Here is a 23,448-nt window from a genome sequence, read left to right on the forward strand (position 1 = left end):
GTTCAATTCCCAGCAACCACATGGTGGCTCACAGCCATCTGTAATGAGATCTGGTGCCCTCTTCTGGCCAGCAAGCATACAGACAGACAGAACACTGTATACATAATAAATAAATAAATCTAAAAAAAAAATGCTCTCTGTGTACAGCACTTTAAAAAAAAGGGGGGGGGGGCTAGGCGGTGGTAGCACATGCCTTTAATCCCAGCAATTGGGAGGCAGAGCCAGGCGGATCTAGCTCCATCAGTTAAAGGCCAGCCTGGTCTACAGAGCTAGTTCCAGGACAGCTAGGGCTGTTACACAAAGAAACCCTGTCTCCAAAAACCAAAAAAAAAAAAAAAAAAAAAAAAAAAAGGAAAGGAAAAGAAAGGAAAGGAAAGGAAAGGAAAGGAAAGGAAAGGAAAGGAAAGGAAAGGAAATAATAATGAAGTAAAAAGCCAGGTGTGGTAGCACACACCTTTAGTCCCAACACTCTGAAGACAGAGGCAGGTAATCTCTGAGTTTAAGACCAGCCTGGTCTACACAGAGAGCCAGGTGAGCCAGACTACATAGTGAGACCTAGTCTCTAAATAAATAAATAAACCAGATAGCAGTAGCGTAAAACTATCATGGATATGCACTGTACTTAAGCTACCTACCTTTTTAACACTGAATGTTACCGAAGGAAAAATGAGACACTTTTGTGTGAATATTCTTTAAAGTAATTGTAATTTTTTTTAATTCTCACAAAAAAATGTTTTATTATTTTTTAAAAATAGAATGCCTGTAATATAAAATGCAAATTTCCAAAAAGCTTAGCAAGTTCACGAGAAATAACGCAGAAAACAACTTTAGACATAGCTCGTCTAGTATCTGCAGTTTCCTCACTCTGAAGAGACGGCGGCCTGGGACTCAATCAAAACAATATTCTTCTTTATTTTAAGATACATATTCTGAGAAAAGTACTTCAAAAATAATTCTATGTTGTTGCCTAAAACACAATTAAGGGAGTGTAATGGCTTGCTCACAACAGAGACTCTCAGGAATGGTAAGGAGATTATAGAATGCCCATGGTGATGTACACCTTGCAATCCCAGCCCCAGGAGACAGCGGCAAAGGAGCACCACAAATCTGAGGTCAGTCTACACAGTGAGCTTCAAGCCAGACAGAAATACAAAGCAAGATCCTGCCTCAAAAAAGTAAAAATACAATAAATAAAATAAAAAAAAACAGAGATATTACTCCTATTTAAGAAAGAGGCTAGAAGATAGACATATCCTAGCTTCAAACTGAACATAAGATTTACAGATTAAATTGTTTAAAACATAGAAAAGTATAAAAAGTGGTACCACAGGATAAAAAGCCACTATCATTAGAACTGCAGAAGACATTATAAAAAGCTAATAAATTTTTTCTATCCACTATCATCTCTAATTCATGATGTCTTACAACAAACTCTAATATGTGCCTAAATCAACCATTTAAAGCACATTACTCAAGATTATGACAAAAATCTTAATACAGTAAGTGTAAGTTGAGTGTTTTTCCTCTTTTTAAGTACTAACTTAATGCACACTTAGCACTGATACAGTAATATGAAAGCAAACAATTTCAGTCTATCATAAGTTGTTATATAAAATATCTCAGGGAGGAAAACAATAGCAATTTATTTTCTAAAAATTTATCAAATTCAAACATTTCTCAATTATATAATTTTTCTCAATCATAATATAATTGCAAATCACTATTTAGAGGCAAAAGTACCAAACTATGCCTCCTATAATATATCTATAAAGTTATACATACCATTATTTTTCTCTTTTTCATAGTCAATACTTTAAAATGTTAAGCAAAGGAGCATAAGGCACAGCAGAAGACAGTGCAGAGAGGGGATAAGGTTACTTACGATAAAATATAATTTATAAAAATGCCATCATGAAGCCCTTTAGTTTATATACTATATTTATTTTTTTTAAGTATTGAAAATGTTTAAATAAATCTGTGCAGTGGTAGTGCACATCTTTAATCCTAACACTCGGGAGGTAGAGGCAGATGAATTTCTGAGTTTGAGGCCAGTCCGATCTACAGAACAAACTCCAGTATAGTCAGGGTGGTTAAATGGGAGAAACCTGTCTCAAAAAAGTACCAACAAAATATTAAAAACGAGTGCTATCTTGGGCTGGAGAAATGGCTCAGTGGTTTGAAGCATGCGCTGCTCCTACAGAAGACCTGAGTTCGATTCTCAGCACCTACATCTGAAGGCTTACAGTTGCCTAAAACTCAAGCTTTAAGAAATCTGACACCTCCGGCCTCCCTAGGCACCTGCACTCACATGCACTAAAACACACAAAGACCACACACACAAATACACACATTGTTAAAAATATAAAACTTTAATTGCTTTATATTTTCACTTTATTATTAGTGCTAAAATTCTGTGATGTGATTATTTAAGAGTATTTCGATGAACATATTAAAACATACCTGGTTCATTATAGCCTTCTCTTAAGTACTGAATAAGACAAAAAATAAATCTTGGAAGAACAAATTCAGACATCATCAATAAGTCTTTGGGGACACAGGGAATATTTGAACTTGATTTAATCTGATGTCTTCTGCAAAACCTGTAATGGGGGAAAAAGGAACTGAGAAAAGGGGAAAAATAACAATGTCTAGCCAGGCAAATTTTTTACTTCTATTTATAATATTCATAAAAAATACAAGCAAATATTAAAGCGAGAATAATCCTTCTTTGTGAATTTTAAAGCAGCAAGCTAAACGAATACAACTTTAGTAGGCCTTTAAATTAAAAGTGGCACCCAAAGAGACTCTTTCTGAGAAAGACCATAATAGCCCCAAACAGAACACAAAAAGAAAACCACCACAGTTTTACATTTCTGACTGTAATATATTACTTCCAAGAGCTATTTTATTATTTCCATCCTTTATAAACCTGTAAGTACGCACTCGGGAGGCAGAGGCAGACAGATCTCTTTGAGTCGAAGGCTAGCCTGGTCTACAAAGCAAGTTCCAGGACAGCCAGGGCTGTTACACAGAGAAATCCTGCTTCAAAAAAACATAAAGTAAAAAAAATAATATAAACCTGTAAGCACAACTTGGTAGTTATCTGAAGTATTTACATTTTCCATTCCTACCTCAATGAATTAATCAGTGATATAAGTAATTGAAGTTTATCTTAGAAGTTTATGCATTCAAGCGTATATACTCTAGTTAATCTCCATTACACAGTATTGAAAAAAATGACTGGTACATTGAGCAACAAAGACAAATATTCACAACCCAAATCATCACAAATAAGTTACTTTGCTATCAAACATAAAATTACTAATTAAACATATAAAATGTCTAAAAAATAAACTTAATAGGAATAATACAAAAGCTATTTTGGCTTTAAAAAAGAAAAGCAAAGATTAATAATCTGAATACAAAACAGCACTCTTAAGTAGAAGAATGATTTTATTTCATAAAACACAGAAATTCTTCTAAACTTAAATGTCATTAAATTTAAAGTGCAATGGAATCAATCAAAACTAATTCTATCATGTGAAAGAGTCAATGTGTGAAAAGTGACAGCAACATTTGCAAGAAATAATTAATGACAACAAGCTGATCTATAAAACACAGTACAAACTATTTTAACCAAAATTCTATGGTAATTTAATAACATAGACTACAACTGAGTCTAAGATAAAGATATGCAAATTCATGGGTTTAACATATGACTAACACAGCATAACAACCCAATATGGTGAAAAGACTTAAAAGATTTTTGTTTGGTTGGTTATTGTTTTTGTTTTGCTTTTCAAGAAAGGGTTTTACTGTGTAGCCCTGGCTTTCCTGGTACTCACTCTGTAGACCAAGCTAGCCTCGAACTCACAGAGCTCCACCTGCCTCTGTCTCCTAAGTGCTGGGATTAAAGGCGTGCACCATCATCACCCAGCTGATTTATATAAGAGTTTTATATGGGGGCTGGAGAGATGGCTCAGAGGTTAAGAGCATTGCCTGCTCTTCCAAAGGTCCTGAATTCAATTCCCAGCAACCACATGGTGGCTCACAACCATCTGTAATGAGGTCTGGTGCCCTCTTCTGGCCTTCAGGCATACACACAGACAGAATATTGTATACATAATAAATAAATAAATAAATAAATAAATAAATAAATAAATAAATAAATAAAGAGTTTTATATCAATTGCTTGTGTGTACACAAGAGTACAGGTGCCCACAGAAGCCGAAGGCATCAGATCCCCTGAGGCTTGAGATGCAGCAGTTTGTGAGCATCCAATGTGGGTACTAAGAACCAAACTGGGATCCTTTGCAAAAACAAGGTGAACTCTTAGCTGCTGAGCTCTCTCTACCCTATCTAAAGACTTTTAACAAGCTCTTTTAGGTCAAAAATTGATTATTAAACTCAGAAAATAAATTCTATCCCTACCTTACACAACACAAAATATATACCATTATATATTTTATATAACATTAAAAATTATATACAAAAAGTCTGAAATAAAATAATATTCTTCATTATCTTGGAGTATAGAAAGCCTATCTAGTAAGATTTAGCTTCTATACAAAGTAACTGGAAAAATACAATATGTAAAGCAGATAATTACTATAATTAGAAACTCTTTAAAATGAAAAAAGAAAACAATAGAAAAATCAGGACATGATATCAAAATTAGCAAAAGAAGTACTTTTTAGTAAATATATGAAAAGATGCTCTGGTTCTCTAACAAAGTAATTTTCAAACAAAAAAATAGTAATGAGAAAATTATTTTGCAGTATCTGCTAGATTTTGTTATGGTCTAATAGTCCTCTCTCCCTCTCTCCCTGCCTCCCTCTCTTTCCCTCCTCCCCTCTCCTTCTTGCCCTCTCTCCCCCCTCTCAGTCTGTCTCTAGAAGGTATTTGTTAAGAGAAAGCTTAAGGGAAAGCACCCCACTAAGGAACTGAACTATAACCATACTGATCTTGGTATCCTGGAGTAAAAGAATGGGCACTGCAATGCATATGAAGCGCACAGCATGAACACAGAAAGTGACCGGCACCAGCCTCAAGGGCCAACTCCTTATGAGAAGTATGCAAAATGAAGGAACTAGTTGACACCTCAAGAAAACAGACAAACTTAGAATGGGACATTATACATAGGAAAATTGGTTTCAGTTTCTCTGCAAGCTGTCAGTTTCAGAGGGATCAAGCAGGTAAAAAGGCTAGTCTAAGGGGTTTGAGAGATCAAGTAATCAGATAAAATGTGTGAACAGCCAAGGTGATCTGATTAACTACTGCACACTAATTCACTACAGTGAATTTTATTAGATATGACAATGGCATTTTGATCCTAGAATATGTTCATGGATATTTAATGACAAAGAAATTATTTGGGGGAGACATTCCTTTTAACATGTGTAGATATCCCCATTTAGGATGAATGTTCTGCGGTCTCTCACTCTCTGCATATTGTCTGGCTACTGGCCTCTCTATTTGTTCCCATCTGCTGCAGGAGGCAGCTTCTCTAATGATGGCAAAGCAAGGCACTGTTGTATAGGTATTCCATCAATCCCTCCCAGAGCTCCGAGAACCCTGTGGAAGTGGAAGTGAAACAAGCATAAAAGTCAGAAAGGGTGGAGGACACCAAGGAAACAAGACTTCCTAAATCAGCCAATGCACACATGAACTCAGAGACCGAGGCAGTGTGCACAGGGCCTGCATGGGTCTGCACCAGATGGGGGTCCTAGAACTGAAAGGAGAAGTAGATGCATGCCCAACCCAGGAGCTGTCTCCAATTGATAGCCACTTGCAAATAAAATTTTAGATCTCTCCAAGGGACTCTCACTGAGAAACAAACCTACTCTTGAGGGTAGATTGCACGCCCAGCAGTAGATGTCAACAGAAAACAAACTCAATGGCCTCTTTAGGATCTTGTCTCATAATGGCAGTCCCCCTACACTTTTTTCTTCTTTCTTTTTATTCTACAGTTCTTTGAGTCTACATAAAAGCACCTAGTCTAGTGTTTTTATGGGATTTCTGAGTATCTCTATATCTGTAACTGTTTCTTGTGCCTTTTCTTGAGCTCTTTGCCTTCTCTTTGTTTATTTTGTCATACTCCAATGAGTTAGTTTTTGTTCTATCTTATTTTATTTTACTATTAGCCCTTATAAGTCTGTTTGTTTTCTAATGAAAGACAGAAAAGGGTGGATCTGAATAGGAGGGGAATTGGGAGGAAGTGGGAGGAGCAGAGGAAGGAGAATCTATAATCAGAATATATTATATAAGAGGGAAAATCTAAAGGGAGAAAAAGCATTAGAATAAAAAGAAGAAATTATCTGAGTCAGGATGGGAACATGTGGGAGCATGTGTGAGCATGTGTCTTTAATCCCAGTATTTGGGAAGCAGAGGTAGGCAGGTCTCTGTAATTTGCAATAGGACTGATTTACATAGCAGTTCTAGGCCAGCCTGGATAGTACAGCAAGTACCTGTCTCCAAAAAAAGATAGAGAGAGAGAGGAGAAAAGGAGGAGGAAAAGGGGAGGAAAGAAAGGGGACAATTTAAGCCTAACAAAATCTAGCCACCATTGATGATTAATGAACACAGAAACTTATCAGGAAAAGCCCTATAAGGAAAAATATCACACACATTCATTTGTCAATGACAAAACAGAAAAATGTTTATAATTCAGAGTTAGCCAAAGGGCTAACTGAATACAACCCTGTGTTTTAGTCCCAGAATGGCACAATGCTCCATCTTAGTCCTGGACTCAGTACACATAGCTTACTACCCTAACATTAAGGATAAACTTCTCTACTCTCTTTCTAATCTTAGGACATAATCCTTTAACCTTCTAAGATTGGTTCTTAAAATATTTATTTTTTTTCAGGTTTATGTGTATGTTTGTATACCACATTGGCAGGGCGGTGGGTGCATGCTGGAGGAGGCCTAGTGCCAGATCCTTTGCAGTTAGAGAAACAGGTGGTTGTGAGCTGTCAGGTGTTACGTACTAGGAACCAAACTTAGACCTTCTGGAAGAGCAGAAAACAGTCTTGTTTGCGTGTTTTTTCTTGGTGGCAGTTTTTGAGACAACATTTTTCTGTGTTGCCCTGGCTGTCCCAAACTTGCTCTGTAGATCAGGTTGGCTTCAAACTCACAAAGATCCACCTGCCTCTGCCTCCCAAGCACTCTGAACTCCTGAGCCATCTCTCCAGACTCTCTGCAGTTCTTTAAAACCTTTTGAAAAAATTTACTTTCAAATTTTGTAACTACATTAGTTTGAGTTCATTCTAAATTATAATTCAGTTATGAGATAATATTCTGTCACATTTCCTAACGTTGACAGTGATACATGAATACCCACATTGTGGGGTTTTTTAGGCAAGGTCTCATGACCCAGACTGGCTTCAAAATCCCTAACGTAACTAAAGTTTCCTTTAAACCCCAATCTTTCCACATTCCATTGCTGGGATTACAGGCACAGACTACCATACATGACCCCAGAAATTCTCATAACTATACAGAGACATTTTATAAACTCTCTCCTTTGTTTATAAATTAGGTGACCAGAAAAAAATGCAAGATTTATTAACATAGGGACTTATAACTTACATTAGATCTCTACTCACTATTTCTGCAAGCTTGAGGTATAGTTCATGCTTAGCATGTGTAGGATCCTGGTTAGATTCCCAGTATCAAAGTAAAGAGGGAGGAAGTCCATAAACACAGATACATCACATGTGTGTAACTTTAAACATAAGCAATCGAGCACTTCCTGTTTTCTCAATGAGAAAAAGAATAACAACTATTTGCAGCGTTAAAGTCCCAGTGTGTAGAAATCTAACCCTCTTTTACTTTAGAGTAAATTAGAGGATGAGTAACTGAGCAGATATTAAAACTGAAATTATGAAAATTATGACAATATACTTTTCAGAACTAGAGCTCCTACTTTATAGATTTTCCCGCTATTTACAAAATATTTGCCAGTGTATATTCAAAACTCCATTCCCATACACCATACTCATACTTAAATGCTTGCAGATTTTTTACACTTGATCTTAGCCAAAAGGCCAAGAAGCGATGCTTGCAGATTTAAAAAAAAAAGTCATAAATCTCTTTATAAGGAGGAATGGTAGTGTCTATATAAGAAATTGTACATCTGGGGCTGGAGAGATGGCTCAGAGGTTAAGAGCACTTGCTGTTCTTCCAGAGGTCCTGAGTTCAATTCCCAGCAACCACATGGTGGCTCACAACCATCTGTAATGAGATCTGGTGCCCTCTTATGGCCTGTAGGCATACACACACTGTATACATAATAAGCAAATCTTTAAAAAAAAGAAAGGGAGGGAAGAAGGGAGGGAGGGAAGGAGGAAGGAAAAGAAATTGTACATCTTGCCGGGCGATGGTGGCGCACACCTTTAATCCTAGCACTCGGGAGGCAGAGGCAGGCAGATCTCTGTGAGTTCGAGACCAGCCTGGTCTACAGAGCTAGTTCCAGGACAGGCTCCAAAGCCAAAGAGAAACCCTGTCTCGAAAAAACAAAAAAAAAAAAAAAGAAAGAAAGAAAGAAATTGTACATCTTTGTAACTGTCTGACTAAAATATTCTGTTTGTAGCTTAGACCAAATCCTGATTAATAATAAATAAGTCATTGCTAGTAAAAAGAAGAAAGTCCATAAAAAACATGTACCACCGCCTAACTCTTGTACAAACCTTGTTAACCTGTTTTCTATATCCAGACTCCTTACTGCAGATAATAACAGCATCATTTCCCCAAGTATTTATAAGTAACACTTTCAACTTTCAGGATGAAATTTAAATGGCTAAGTGACTGCTACATTTAGATTAGTATATGATTTTTTAAAAAAGTCATGGTAAAACCAAAAATGTATCATTTATAGTTACTCTTTTATTGTTCTTAGTTTGGATGAGATCTTAAATTAACATGTATCCACATGTTTCCTAACAATTTTATTTGCTTAAAAAAAGAATATAATTTTTAAGTTCACAAAACCTGTAACTATAGTACAGAATTTAACCATGTTTCTGATGTTTTGTTTTGTTTTAAAGGAACAGATAATATATTCTGCCTTTAGGGCCATATAGTCTATTATAAACAATCAATGCTACTTTTATAAAGTGAAAGAAAGCATGAACAATATGCAAATAAATGAGTATGATAAGTTTATATTTTTAAGGTCAGGGAGTTAACCCTGGCTGTCCTGAAAGTTGCTCTGTAGACCGCCTCAAACTCACAGAGATCCTCCTACCTTTGCTTCCCAAGTACTGGGACTAAAGTCCTGGGCCACTATCGCCTGGAGTGTGATGTGATCTAATTAAATGTTATTTTCAAAAACAAGCATGAAACTTTCAGAGAATAGTTTGCCAACAAAGGGGTCCAAAAGGTATACAGCCAGAGAACAGAAAACGCAAATGTCTTCTTAATCCAGTAATCAAACTAGCCCATTATTGCACTGATCTATTAATCAAATAAAGTCCTCTTAGACTGTGAAGTGTTTTACACACAGAAATCTGAATCTGCACCAAAGATGTAAGGTAAATCTCAATCACAAATGAAGAGATGAAAGTAAATCATCTCAAGGACAGGTTCCGATATTAAAATTCTATGCACCCATGTATAAACCTCAGGACAGGAGCTGGAGAACAGTATGGGCAATGCAGCAAGATCTATATCCCTTACAGGAGAAAATAAAATGAAACCAAGGGGGAAAGACAAAGAATAAAGTTTTTTTTTGTTTTTTTTTGTTTTTTGTTTTTTGTTTTTCGAGACAGGATTTCTCTGCAGCTTTAGAGCCTGTCCTGGAGCTAGCTCTTGTAGACCAGGCTGGCCTCGAACTCACAGAGATCCGCCTCCCTCTGCCTCCTGAGTGATGGGATTAAAGGCATGCGCCACCACCGCCCGGCAAGAATAAAGTTTTAAGAACAATATCTAAATACATCATCTACACACACACACACACACACACACACATGCACACAAAGCATTCTTTTGATTTTGTTTGTTGTTTTGAGACAATGTCTCCTACATCAGCCTCACTATGTAGCTCACTAACTGCCTCGACCTCCCAAGTGCTAGAACTACAGGACTTTGCCACCATACCTGGTTTCAAAAAAGCATCTGAACTATAAAGATATATAGGTTTATATAAGTTGAAAAGATAAAAAATATTTTACCTATATATTCGAGCATGTCATGACCAATCAAAATAAATAAAAGTGTCTAACATTTTTCATTCTAGTCAGGTGTGATTACACATTCCTTTAATTCCAGCACCCAGGAAACAAAGGCAAGAGGACTTCTGTGAGTTCCAGGCCAGCTAGAACTACGAAGTACTGTGTCTCTAACTAATTAATTAATTATACACAATAAGTAGAAGCTAATATGACAGGTTTCCAAGAAAGTCTTTACATAGCAGATGGGGATAAACGTCCACCAAGTGTGGGTCCTTTTCTAGAAGGAGATAATTCCCTCCCAAAAACGCAGCAGAGGACCAAGACTGCAGAAAGCAGTAGGTGAATGCCCACAGACTGCGACCAAAACCAGGTGGCAGAATTCCTAGTATTATGGTCAGTGGAGAAAGGATAGAAAAAGAGAGGGGAATGAGTTTAACACATAGACTGTACTACAAATATATGTACATAATTAAAGGAATTAAGCATCTCATAAAAAATATTTGTTTTCCAGAAGAGAAGATAAGCAATATCACCTTTTCTTCAATACGTTTTAATCAAAACACCACTTAACTGTAAAGAAAATAAAAACAGCCGGGCGGTGGTGGCGCACGCCTTTAATCCCAGCACTCGGGAGGCAGAGTCAGGCGGATCTCTGTGAGTTCGAGGCCAGCCTGGTCTACAAGAGCTAGTTCCAGGACAGGCTCCAAAGCTACAGAGAAACCCTGTCTCGAAAAACCAAAAAAATAAAATAAAATAAAATAAAATAAAAACATACATTAGTGATTACTGGGAAAAACAAAGACAGCAGCAGCCTCAAGACACTGGAGCTCCAAGGGGTCTGATAGACCCATGGAGGCTCAGAACAACTACATAAAAAGGCAAGTCTTATGCTTTTAAAAAGTGGACTCATAGCCAGGCGATGGTGGCGCACGCCTTTAATCCCAGCACACGGGAGGCAGAGGCAGGTGGATCTCTGAGTTCGAGGCCAGCCTGGTCTACAGAGCTAGTTCCAGGACAGGCTCCAAAGCCACAGAGAAACCCTGTCTCGAAAAACCAAAAAAAACAAAAAAAAACAAAAAAACAAAAAACAAGTGGACTCATGAAACTGGAAAGAAAGATGGTGAAACAGCCAAGAGCGGTGAAAATAACAAATCTATACCCTTCACCACCAACAGGCTGCAAGCACAGAGGCAGCGTGTTCGCCAGCACAAGGCAGCAGCATGGAGCGCCCACAGTAACGGGTCAATACTGAATAGGGCTGTCCCTAGGCCCACCAGCCAACAACCAGCACGGAGCCACCATGGCAGGGAGCCATGTGACTTGTCCTACTGGGACACTGATAACAGCAGTAAGCCTACAAACTCAACAGTAGTACTTGGTGAGCCATGGTGGGTAATGAGCAGAGGCCTGGAGCTCCCACAGAAACAAGACATTACTGAAATAGGACCAGTCCTAGACTCTCTGGCCACCCCCCAGCATGGAGTCACTGCCAATGCAGCCTGCACTCCTTGCCTTGCTGGGAAGGAGCCCAGCAGTGGCACTACCCATAGGCTCTAAGCACAAAAGTTGAGCCCAGCAAGCCTGGGGTTGCAGACACTGATGGCAGGGAGGTGTGTGATAGCCAAGCGCTCTCACAGAACCTGCCCCGGGATGTGCTGCTCAGCAGCAACATCACTCTGACTCTGGGCAATAGCAATGGTCCAGTATTTATTTACGTGTTCAGAAATTAGAAACTTTCAACCAGACTCGTTGCAATGAGTATTTGCATGTAAAGCTGAGCAAAAAATATACTATGGGAGGCTGGAGAGATGGCTCAGAGGTTAAGAGCATTGACTGTTCTTCCAGAGGTTCTGAGTTCAATTCCCAGCAACCACATGATGACTCACAACCATCTGTAATGAGATCTGGTGCCTTCTTCTGGCCTGCAGGGACACATGCAAGTAGAATGCCGTGTACATAATTAATAAATAAATCTTTAAAAACATATATACTATGTGACATACTGCAGCTTCCAATGCCACTATAACAAACGAATATTTGATGGAGAGGTGGGAAAGATGGAGGAACAGTGCAGAGAGTGAGCAGTAAAAGAGGGAACTAGAGATGCAACTGCAATGACAGGCGTGAAAGGCTGCAGTGGACAGGAGAACATGTTGTTGCCGAGTAAGTTCAACAAGGTGGTAAGCAGCAGCCTGGAGCTTGAGCAGACTCAGGCCCTGAAAACAATGCCCAGCTGACAATCAACCTGGTTCTGAGCAACAACAGGAAGTCAGTTCATTTTCTGGAATGGACCTCCTTGAGAGACCTCTATGGTCTGTGCTGCTGCAGAGGACATGCTGCTGTTCCTGGTCCACTGCCGCAGACCATGCATGCTGAAGCCCAAGGCTCACGCAGATGGATGTCTGAAATCTGGGCTGCCACTAGAAGCATGGTGATGGCCAACTCCAGGAGGCCATATTAGTGTCCATGCTCCAGGCGCTGCAGGAGGCCATGTTGATATCTGTGGTCCGAGCTGTCACTAAGGGCCATGTTTGGGTCCACTCTCCTACTGCAGCTGTGGCCATGTTGATGTGTGTGGCCCATATTACTACTAAAGGCCATGCAAATATCAGTAGTCTGTGCTGCTGCCTGAAGCCATGTTGATGTATGTGGGCCAAGCTACTGCTGGGAGCCATGTTGATGTGACTAGCTGGACGGCCACCTGAGGCCATGCTGATAGCTGTGGTCCATGCTGCTGCCGGTGATCGACTGCAGCAGAGGGCCATGTTGACGTCGGTAGTCTGTATTGCCACAGGAGAACATGCTGAGGTCCATGGCACAAGCTGACACCATGTCGCTGTCCATGGTCCGTGCTGTCCCAAAATCTATGTGTGTCCAATGACCTGTGCTCCCACTGACTGTAAAGGGCAAGGAAGCTACTTTTGCCATGGTATTGATGACTGCAGATTTCATAGCTGAGAAAGAGCGACATGAAAGGCTTCTGTGACAGTCCCTGTCCCTACCCCACCCCACCCCAAAAAAGAAACAGTCTACACAGAAAGCCATTGATGAGAACTCTTAAAAATTGTGATAAGGACGCTGCAGTGTAGCTCTCCACATTAGTAGTTTCTAATCAGGGTGTGGTGGAAAAGGACTCAGTTTTCTTTAAGGGGCTGGCCACTGGGAGTTTGACCATGCCCCAGAGAAAATATGAGCAACACAAATTGGACCTTTGTTACTTGTTTGTTTTCCTTTGGGGGAGGGAGGTAACAGAGGTAGCAGGGCAGAACTGGGAGGAATGAGAAGGTAGTGTGATTTGGGTATATGATATGAAATTTCCAAGTAATCATTAAAAATAGTATGTTTTAAAAAAAGGTAATGCCAGGCGGTGGCGGCACATGTCTTTAATCCTAGCACTTGGGAGGCAGAGATAGGTGGATCTCTGTGCGTTCAAGGCCAGATAAAATATAAAGCAGTGTTTTTCAACACACTAGACATCAAAGAAAGACAATAATCTCTAATAGATAGGAAACAAAGTGAGGCCTACCAATGTCAACTTACTTTTCTTATAGGATTCCAGGGTACAACACAAAGGAGAATATAAATGGTCCAGGCAAATTTCCTGACTTTGGAAGACTCTTAGGAAGTCTAGGAAGATAAGCGCAGCTACACTTTGTAGGACAGCCATCAAAAAAAAAAAAAAAAATCCAGAGAAATTAATCACTGAAGGCATAGAGAATACTCCTGAATCCTTGAGTACTGAACAGCACACAAATGTAAGAAAATTACCCAAGGCCAAGGGTAAACACCTCTGAAAGCACAGAAAACGCACAGACACTTGGACCAAGAATGGAAGGATGGCATCTGTTCTTATAATCACCCTGGAAACTACAAAATTCAGGCAAAAAGCCAGATGTGGTAGAACAGGTCTTTAATCCCAACATTCAAGAGACAATGACAGGCAGATCTCTGAGTTTGAGGCCAGCCTAGTGAATTCCAGAATAACTAAGGTTACACAGTTGAGACCCTATCTAAAAAGATAGATAGACAGACAGACAGACAGGCAGGCAGGCAGGCAGGCAGGCAGGCAGGCAAGCAGATAGAAATTCAGGCAAGAATTAAGTTTTAAGGCTCCAGAGAATAAACCATGGACCTTGCAACTGCTAGACAAGCACTTTCCCACTTAACTACATCCTCAGCCAAAATTACATTCATTCATTAAGTCAACAACTCAAAAGCATTTTTCCTCAGAAGACAAAACTTAGCCCTACACTAAGTACTTCAGACCCTCCTAACAAATCATAAAAGACCCAAAAGACCAAAGTGTCTCCAGGAAAATAACTTTACACAAAAAACAAAGTTAAAAAAATGCTTAAAAGAAAAATATATAGCACAACCAGCAAGGCACAACTAACAGTGCCAAGCACGGAATATACAGAAGACAGAGATGGAAGGAACCAAAACTATGAGAATCATTGATTACAATTGACTCAGAACACACATGTGAGAATTAGGCAAAGATCACTAAAAGCCCAAAGGAAAAGCAGACAAGTCAGGGAAATGGCCCAGTGGGTAAAGTCCTTGTTAAACACACATGAGGTCCTGAATTCAGATCCTTAGCACCCACAAAAACAAGTGAGGGAGAGTAGCACCCATCTGTAACCCCAGCAACAGCAGAGGGGAGACAGGCAGACATTGGCCAGAAAGTCTAGCCCAAACACCAAGTTCTAAGTTCAACAAGAGACCCAGTCTCAAACAATAGTGAAAAGAAAGGCACCCAGTATCTATCTACCCCTGGCCTCAACACCTCCCTGCATACTAACACAACTGCATACCCATCAGTGTGTGCACATAATACATCACAGGCTAGAAGTAAGGGGTACCATCCACAGCTGCAGGATAGAGCCAGACACTCCTCAATTACAAAGGATCCACAAATTCCATCTAGTCTAATGTATCTGAAACCAAAATTCCTGACTTCAAGCAATCAGCTCAGTCCACTTAAATCCCTTTGCTGCCGGTAGTCAGGGAGAGAGTTTACCATTCTTCTTATCTCCTTGTCAAAAGGCCTACGCTAAAGCTCTTCTTTTTGCAAACACCAGTACCAGTGTATTGGCACTGGGCACCAATCTCTTGCTGCATACCACAGTACAGTAAAAATTATAGCTCATAAACTAGCAAAGGAAATACAAATATAGCTAAACCAAAAAAAAAATTTTTTTTAAAGAATCAAGTTGGGCATAGGAACTGACTCCTGTAACCTCAGCATTTGGTAGGCTGAGGCAGGAGGACCGTCATAAATTTGAGTCATAAGCCAAGCTTGGCTAAGTAAAGTTCCAGGCCAGCCTGGCTACAGAATGAGTTTCATAACACACACACACACACACACACACACACACACACACACACACTCCAAAGAAGGAAGAAAGAACAGACAAGATAACTAGAAAACAAGGCAACAGACTTAAAGCTTTTTATATCACAAAAGGTGTTTTGCTCCTTTGTTTGAATTGTTAGCTTCACAGTTAGATGACTGTTTCATTAAAGAAAATTCCAAGTTCATAGGGAAGAAATTTAATAAGCAGTCCATACAAATATATGCAGACATATAATCTAAGAGATTATCTCTATCAGGAGTTGTAGTGCATGCCTTTAAACCTAGCACTCAAGAGACCTCCATGAGTTTGAGGCCAATCCAGTTTACATAGTGAGTTCCAGGCTAGCCAAGTGTACACAGTGTGACCCTGTCTCAAAAAAAGAAAAAATAAATAATACTAGTACTTCAACCATTAACCATATTACATAACACAATTAATTTGCTAAAATGTCAGTATGTATAAATGGGATATAAATGTGAGAGTAAAGGCACATATCTTTATTATCAAACTTATACTGAAAGTTCATTGTAGCTGGAAGTTTCTCTCCTGCCTAGTCCTGTAGCCATTCAGTCCCAAAGAAACACACAGAGGCTTATATTAATTATAAACTGTTTGGCCTATTAGCTCAGGCTTACTATTAACTAGCTCTTACAACTTAAATTAACCTATGATTCTTGTTTATGTTTAGCCATGTAGCTTGGTACCTTTTCTCAGTTCAGCATTCTCATCTTGCTTTCTCTGCATCTGGCTGTGACTGCATCTCTGCCTTTCCTCTTCCCATAATTCTTTTAGTCTGGTTGCCCCACCTATACTTCCTGCCTGGCTACTGGCCAATCAGCATTTTATTAAACCAATACAAGTGACAAAACTTTACAGAGTACAAGAGCATCATCCCAGAGCAGTTCATACCACCATTGCTTCAACAGGTTAACTCAGAAAAAGAAGAGTCCTGGCTAAGCTGGTAGAAGTCCCCAGGACCAATGGTAACAACTACAAAACTCACGGCTTGATAGAAAAGCCACACTGCCAAGATAGGAAATGGAAAAGGCTATACTGAACCTATCACTAGGGTGAGTTAAATGTAGACTGCTGAGTTTTCTGTATGGAAGAAAAATGCAAGTGGAAAATCAAAAATAAAATATTACACATGTTATGTGGGCCAGGATGGAAAGAAACCAATTCATACACTGAGGTGAGTATAAATTGGTTACTTTAAATGGGTCTATCAAAGACTACAGTGTACACCTTCTTTAACTGAGTTGTAGTTTTTGGGCGTTTATCTTCACACATATGTGTGCACACACAAACTATATGACAATACTGACTAAACCAGCCAACAGCCCCATTAAAATGCACTGGAATACTAAGTAACCACTGAACAGAGAATAGGTGAGACTGCTGATCCCACTTTAATCCCAGCACTCAGGAGGCGGGGCAGGCAGAACCCTAGGAGTTCAAGGCCAACTGGGACAACATCCTGAAAACCTGTCTCAAAAAAGGGGGCGGGGTGCTAAAGAGATGCTCAGAAGTTAAGAGCACTGACTGACCTTCCAGAGGACCCAGTCAATTCCCAGTACCAATATGGTGACTCAAAACCATCTGTAACTCTAGTTCCTGGCATGCAAGTGGTTCATGGACATACATTCAAGCAAACCACTTATAACACATAAAATAAAACAGATGAAAGTATTTTTTAAAACAAGAAAAGAAAATGCACCGTGTGCTAATATGAGATACTGCCCAATACACATAGGGGAAATAACTGCAGAAAAAGAGTGTTAGCCAGATATTCACTGCCTCCACTTCAGCACTGTCACAAACCAAACTACCAAAATATTTCCAACAAGACAGCTAAAGTACTGATCCATTATTGCTAACATCTTTGAAGTGCATAATTAAGGTCAAATGAAGATGGGAGCGATCCCTTAGTGAGGAACGGTGGGAAAGGACCTTTCGCTCTACCCACTCATACATGGCATAGCCCATATGGACTACTTTTGACATTTTAAAGGTGGGGGAAGGGAGCCATTTCCTGAATAATAAAATAATTTATCTTAGGGTGACCTTTCAGATAAAGGACAACTTAACATTTAGGAAGCATTTATTCTGGCATCTAGGGTGCCTATTTGTAAATACCTTAAAATCTGACAGAAAGTGAGCAAAGTAGCAAAAAAATCTATAAGACATGATAATATGTTAAAATAACTACATCAAAATTTGGGAAATGTTTAAAATCACAGTTCTGTTCAGTTTCCCATCATAACCTAAAACCAGCTAGTCAGTGTAGTAAGGAGGCCACTTGTTTGTACCGGCCACCCAGAACCGAAATAATCACACAGAAACCATCTTAATTAAATCACTGCTTGGCCCATTATCTCTAGGTTCTTATTGGCTGACTCTTACATACTAATTTAATCCATTTCTATTAATCCATGTATCGCCACGTAACTATGGCTTACCAGCTAAAGTTCAGGTGTCTGTCTTTGGTGGGACTTCATGGCTTCTCTCTGAGTCTGCCTCCTTTCTCCCAGCATTCAGCTTAGTCTTCCCACCTAGCTCTGTTCTACCCTATCAGGCCAAGCCAGTTTCTTTATTCATTAACCAATAAAAGCAACACATAGACAGAAGGACCTCCCACACCAAGTCAGAAATTATTTTAGATTTTTTTTTTTTTGCTTTGTTTTTGAAGACAGGGATTCTCTGTGTATCTTTGGCTGTCCTGGAACTCATTCTATAGACCAGGCTGGCCTCAAACTCACAGATCTGCCTCTGCCTCCCATGTGCTGGGATTAAAGGCATGTGCCACCACACCTGGCTTTATTATTTTAGATTTTTTTATCACATTGTTTTTGTTTGTTTTTAAGTTCACCCACCCATCTTGTATTGAATAATAATGACTAACATTAAATAATAATGACTCTTGTGCATGTGGGAAGCACAGCTCGCTCTCCAGCACCACAGACAAAAACATCATATTGTTATAATTGTTTCCCTTTTCAAGATTTATTTTATTTTTATGTGTATGTGTTTTTCTACATTCATGTGCATCACATGTGTAAAGTAGCCCCAGAGGCTAAAAGAGGATGCTAGGTTCCCTGGAACTAGAGCAACAATGGTTGTAAGTCGTCATGTGAGTGCTGGAAACTGAACTCAGGTTCTCTGCAAGAGCAGCAAGTACTCTTCACCACCAGGCCATCTCCCTAGCCCAGGTACACGTGGCTGTTAATACATCGTTCCCATATGCTTTGTGATATCATCTCACAATGAGTCCTCAATTACTCTTTGTTTCCTATATCTGCTAAAACCACTACTACACTGACAATATCAGTGTTACTAAATCTAAAATAATTCAAGCCAGGACTGGTGGCACATGCTTTAAATCTCAGCACTCAGGAGGCAGAGGCAGGCAGATCTCTGTGAGTTCAAGTCCAGTCTGGTATACACAGTGAATTTTAAGGCAGTCAGAGCTAAGTAAAGAGAACCTGCCCCCCCCCAAAAAACTGAATCTTTCTTTCCCTTATTTCTATAATTGCAAATTTATAAATGAAATGCTAATAGTTGTGACGGACCATCTCCAACCACAGCAGTCAGACACAGGGAAAAGGACTAAGGCACAGCAAGGCTTCTTCTTTTGAGTATGACGAGACAAGGACAAAGTACAACTCTGGGATAAAGCACATTCCTAGTTACAATCCCCAACACTGCAAATAGCCAATCCAGTAGTAAGAGCCCAGGGAAAGTAGGATCTTTCTGAGATTTCCTGAGCAGTACAGTGGAACTCACAAGCTTTTATTAATGAGAAAAGCAACTTCAAAATATATGAATTCTCAGTTTTAGCTACCTGTAGGGACTGCTGCCCATGCCAGGGTAACACAGTGCTGTCCACCTGGAACACTGTAATAAAACGTTGGTTCTAGTTCTAAAATGACTCCAGAAGCTGCACCTCAGCCTACACTCCCAGTCATCATCACCTAGCTCTCTAAAGGGAGCAGAGTAGGTATTCAGCCCAGAACTAGTCTATCTAAACCACTAAAGGTGTAGAAATTTTAGAATAAACACATGGTTCCAATGCTGTTTCAGTCTTGTCCATTGACACTGGACATGGCAACTCCTGGAACAAACAATTAAATCAATAAATATTAATTGTCAAGTCACGTACAAGTGCTACCATGGACAAAATAAATTCCCTGAAACCTCAATAAAAATACATGTACTTATCTAGAGCATGGATGCCCTAAACCTGTTTTTGTTTTGTTTTAATTTGTTGTTATTGTTTTGAGTTTTTGATGTAGGTTTCTCTGTGTAGCCTCGCTGTCCTGGAACTTGCTCTGTAGACCAGGCTGGCCTCAAACTCAGTGATCCACCTGCCTCCGCCACCCCCCCACCAGCACTAGGAGAAAAGGCGTGTGCCACCGCTGCCTAGCTATGTTTGTATTTTTTAAATAAATAAATAAATCATTGGAAGCTGGGCATGATGACTCACACCTATAATCCTAGCATTTGGAGGAATGAGGCAGGGAGACAATTCGCTGCCAGCTGGGATTAGGCATCAAAACTGACCCTGTCTCAAGAGAAAGACAGAGAGAACTGAGTCCCCAGCATGGTGACTCACACCTATACTCACACTTGAAAGACAGCAGCAAGAGAGTCACTGAAAGTTCAAGGCCAGCCTGGTCTGCACACCAAGCTCCAGGACCCTATGTCAAACAAAACAAAAACCTTACTAATATTATTTCCACTTCCAGAACAAAGCATCATAATTTTAAAGTGCCAGGTTTGCATTTCCTCCAGAACAATCTGATAATTATCACTTTGTTCCAAATTCAGAAAGAACCAACATTACTTCTTTCATTATTAGTTCCCCTGAATGATAACCTAGAACAAGGAGTAAAAATGCCTCAGTGAGACAGCTATAAATCCTCCATGACTTGATGCACCTCTTTTTAAAGGAGTATGATGTGGCAGCAGGAGGCTCAGTATAGAAAGAGCATCACAGTCAGGCATCAGTGGTGCAAACTATAATCCCAGCACTTGAGAGGCAGAGGCAGGCGGATCTCAGTGAGTTCGAGACCAGCCTGGTCTACAAAGCAAGTTCCAGGACAGCCAGGGCTACACAGAAAAACCCTGTTTCAAAAAAGCAAAAAGAAAAAAAAAAGCACACAAGCCTGACTCCTGACTACCTAAATTTAATCCCCAGATCCCACAACTCAAAGTTGTCTTCTGAAATCTGCACATGTGCTGTGTGTCTGTTATTTTTTAATTGGAGGTTTCAAAAAAAATGACATTTAAAATCAAAAAGACAAAACAGTACTGAAGAGAAAAACCAGTAAGAGTATTTAGAGGCTGGATGTGGAAGAAGGTGGAAGTGCACCTTCTTAGCACGCACAGCACAGAGATAAGTCCCCAAAACCAAACAAATTAAAGAATACTATTTAATACAGGCAGTAGGCAGAAGTAACTGAGAGGAGAGGATATGGAGCCAGCATGCCTAGTTTACTACCTGAGTGATCTTTAGCAAGTTTTAAAAATCTGTGCCCTATTTTTCTCTCCAATTCAATGGGAATAATAACAGTAAGTATCTCAAAATTGTTAAAGATTAAATGAATTAAATTATATGAAGGAGTTAAAATTTGACACTTTCACCAAACAGAAAAAAAATCCAAAGTTTTGATAACACTGTTTGATAACACTGATAAAGAGGCTACTGGAAAATAGGCTACTCCATACATTAATTATAACAAGCCTTGGGAAGGAATGTTTCTACATCTCAGCTTTTTAATTTACCCCACTGATATATTTGCACAGGTGAGAGAAGGCTCCTACACCATGCACGGGTTTTATTTTGTACTAGAACTCTTCGTGCCTATCAGATGAATTAATTAAGGGCAGAAGACTCGTGGACATTGTGTAGTGGTTTTTACACAATGGAATCCGGAAACTGATTTACTGATATGAAAGACATCAAAGTGAAGACGACAAGATGTAAAACAACGTTACCTTTTGGATGAAAGGAAACAGCATAAGTAGGAAACAACATTTATTGTTGCTTGCTTTGCACTAGAAAAACTCAGCCATGAGAAAGGACTGGCAGACAAGAGACCAGAAAGGAGGAAAACTTCCAACAGTCTATTATATTTTGTCTTATATATTCAATAATATATAAATATTAAAACGCTAAAAGTGAAGCAAAAAATTTCAACGTCTAATTGCTGGCCCTGATTATTATTTGCAAGCTCTTACTATCTCCTTCTAAATCCTTTTTCTTAATCCTTCTGCTCAGAAACCTTTTCCCTGGCCACTAACTTCTTGACTATTTAAGGAATTTATCACTAACGACTGTAGGGTAAGTGAATTAAGACATAGGTGCCAACACCAGGTGTGCTGCAGATACCAAAAAACGCATGCGTTTGTCGAAGATGCATGTGTTGAGTGTCTCCTTCAGACGGATGTTCTCGTATTAATGATTAAGGTGCCCTTAACTAGATAAGATCTAGCACTTAACTCCTAATTCACTCGGCGATTTCTTCCTTCTCCTGGTGTGAGGGATATTCTATATCTGACTGCTTGGGAGCCCAAACCTCGAAGTCACTCCAGCACACCAAATACTCTACTGACAGCTCAACAGTCCCTTTTTATGCAAGCCCCTCCTCTTCCCTCCTCCCTCAGCTCCCGTCAGCTCCAGAGCTGGGTCCTTCAGACAGACAGACACACACAGACAGTTCAGCTTTTCCCCCAAGGGTCCTTCCTTGCAGTACAAGACCATCTCCCTGGCCCTCAGCATCAGGTGACCCAATTCAGATCCCAAACCACTCCCAGTCAATCCAAATCACTTCTAAGGCTCTTCTCCAGAACCGGGCAGGCAGCTGTACAGCTTTTCCCCAGCAAGTACACAACTGACAGCTCCACGCCAGGTTCCCCCAAGTATCCGCTCGTCTTCCTTGCCCTCTCGCCCCACGCACTGACTCCTGTCTCCCCCATCACTCGCCCACCCTGACCTCCTCAAAAATCCCCAGCCCGGTTCCCCGCACATGCTGCTCTCCCATCCTCCCCACCCCCTTCCCACCAGTGACAGCTCAGTCACCTCTAGCCCCTCGGGTCTGCGCCCTCCCCCAAACGTCCCCCGACAGATGGGGGTCAGCTCCCAGATTTCCCCTTAGGCCTCCCCCCGACCCCACAGGACCACACGGCCCGTGTCGCCTCACCGGGGCTCCACTCACCCACTCTCCCGCATTACGTTGCTGTCCCCGCAATCGCAAGCGCCCCCGGCCTGGCTGCGGAACATGTTGAAGTCGTGTCCGGTGTGGTCGCCCTGGTGGAAGCACTCGGCACACAGCGACATGCAAGGGGAGATGCCGCACGTCCGGCAGCGGTAGGCCACGAAGTTGGCCGTCCAGACCAGGCCGCAGAGCGCCGCGGGGTCGTAGGCCCGCACGGCCGCGCAGAACTCATCGTAGCCGCCGCCGCCGGCCAGAAGGCACTTACACCACTCCAGGGCATCCTCCTCGGCCGCGCCGGGGCCGCCGCCGCCGCCCGCCGCCTCCTCGCCGCCCGCAGCCCCCGCCAGCGGCCGCTCTGCGTTCAGCACCCGCTCCAGCAGCGCCTGCAGCTCCTCGGCGCCCGCACGGTTGTCGGGCCGGCTGAGAGCGGCCTTCAGATGCGCGGCCGTGGCCGCCTTGTCTAGGGCCGGCCCCTGCTCGGGCACCTCCGACTGGGCCGCCTGCGGCCCCCCGACGGCCGCCGCGGCCGCCGCCGCCATGATGAGAGCTCAGAATTTGGAGAGTCCAGAGCCCACGGCTCCTCCCGGGAGGGTGGGGGAACTGACGGCTGCGAGGCCCCGGCCCGCCCAACTCTCGCGATACCCGGCTCCGCGAAACACCTCCGCGCACTCCCCGCCCCTTGTCGGGCTCCTCCCCTCGCCG

At 41.0% G+C, this 23,448-nt stretch overlaps 1 protein-coding gene across 6 annotated transcripts in view; it reads right to left on the reverse strand.

Moving 5' to 3' along the window:
- Ubr3 (ubiquitin protein ligase E3 component n-recognin 3) overlaps positions 1–23,300 on the reverse strand; it is a 134,992-nt gene extending 111,692 nt beyond the window's left edge. For all 6 annotated transcript variants that reach the window (XM_038335831.1, XM_038335827.1, XM_038335830.1 and 3 more), the window contains exons 1-2: positions 22,747–23,300; positions 2,461–2,600 (exon numbers count right to left, since the gene is read on the reverse strand). In XM_038335831.1, coding sequence (XP_038191759.1) covers positions 2,461–2,600; positions 22,747–23,285 — 679 coding nt within the window. In that variant the 5' untranslated portion in view covers positions 23,286–23,300. The remainder of the gene's footprint in view (positions 1–2,460; positions 2,601–22,746) is intronic.
- Positions 23,301–23,448: the final 148 nt, after the last annotated feature.

The sequence above is a fragment of the Arvicola amphibius genome, chromosome 7 (genome assembly GCF_903992535.2).
Source record: "Arvicola amphibius chromosome 7, mArvAmp1.2, whole genome shotgun sequence".
Lineage (NCBI taxonomy): Eukaryota > Metazoa > Chordata > Mammalia > Rodentia > Cricetidae > Arvicola > Arvicola amphibius.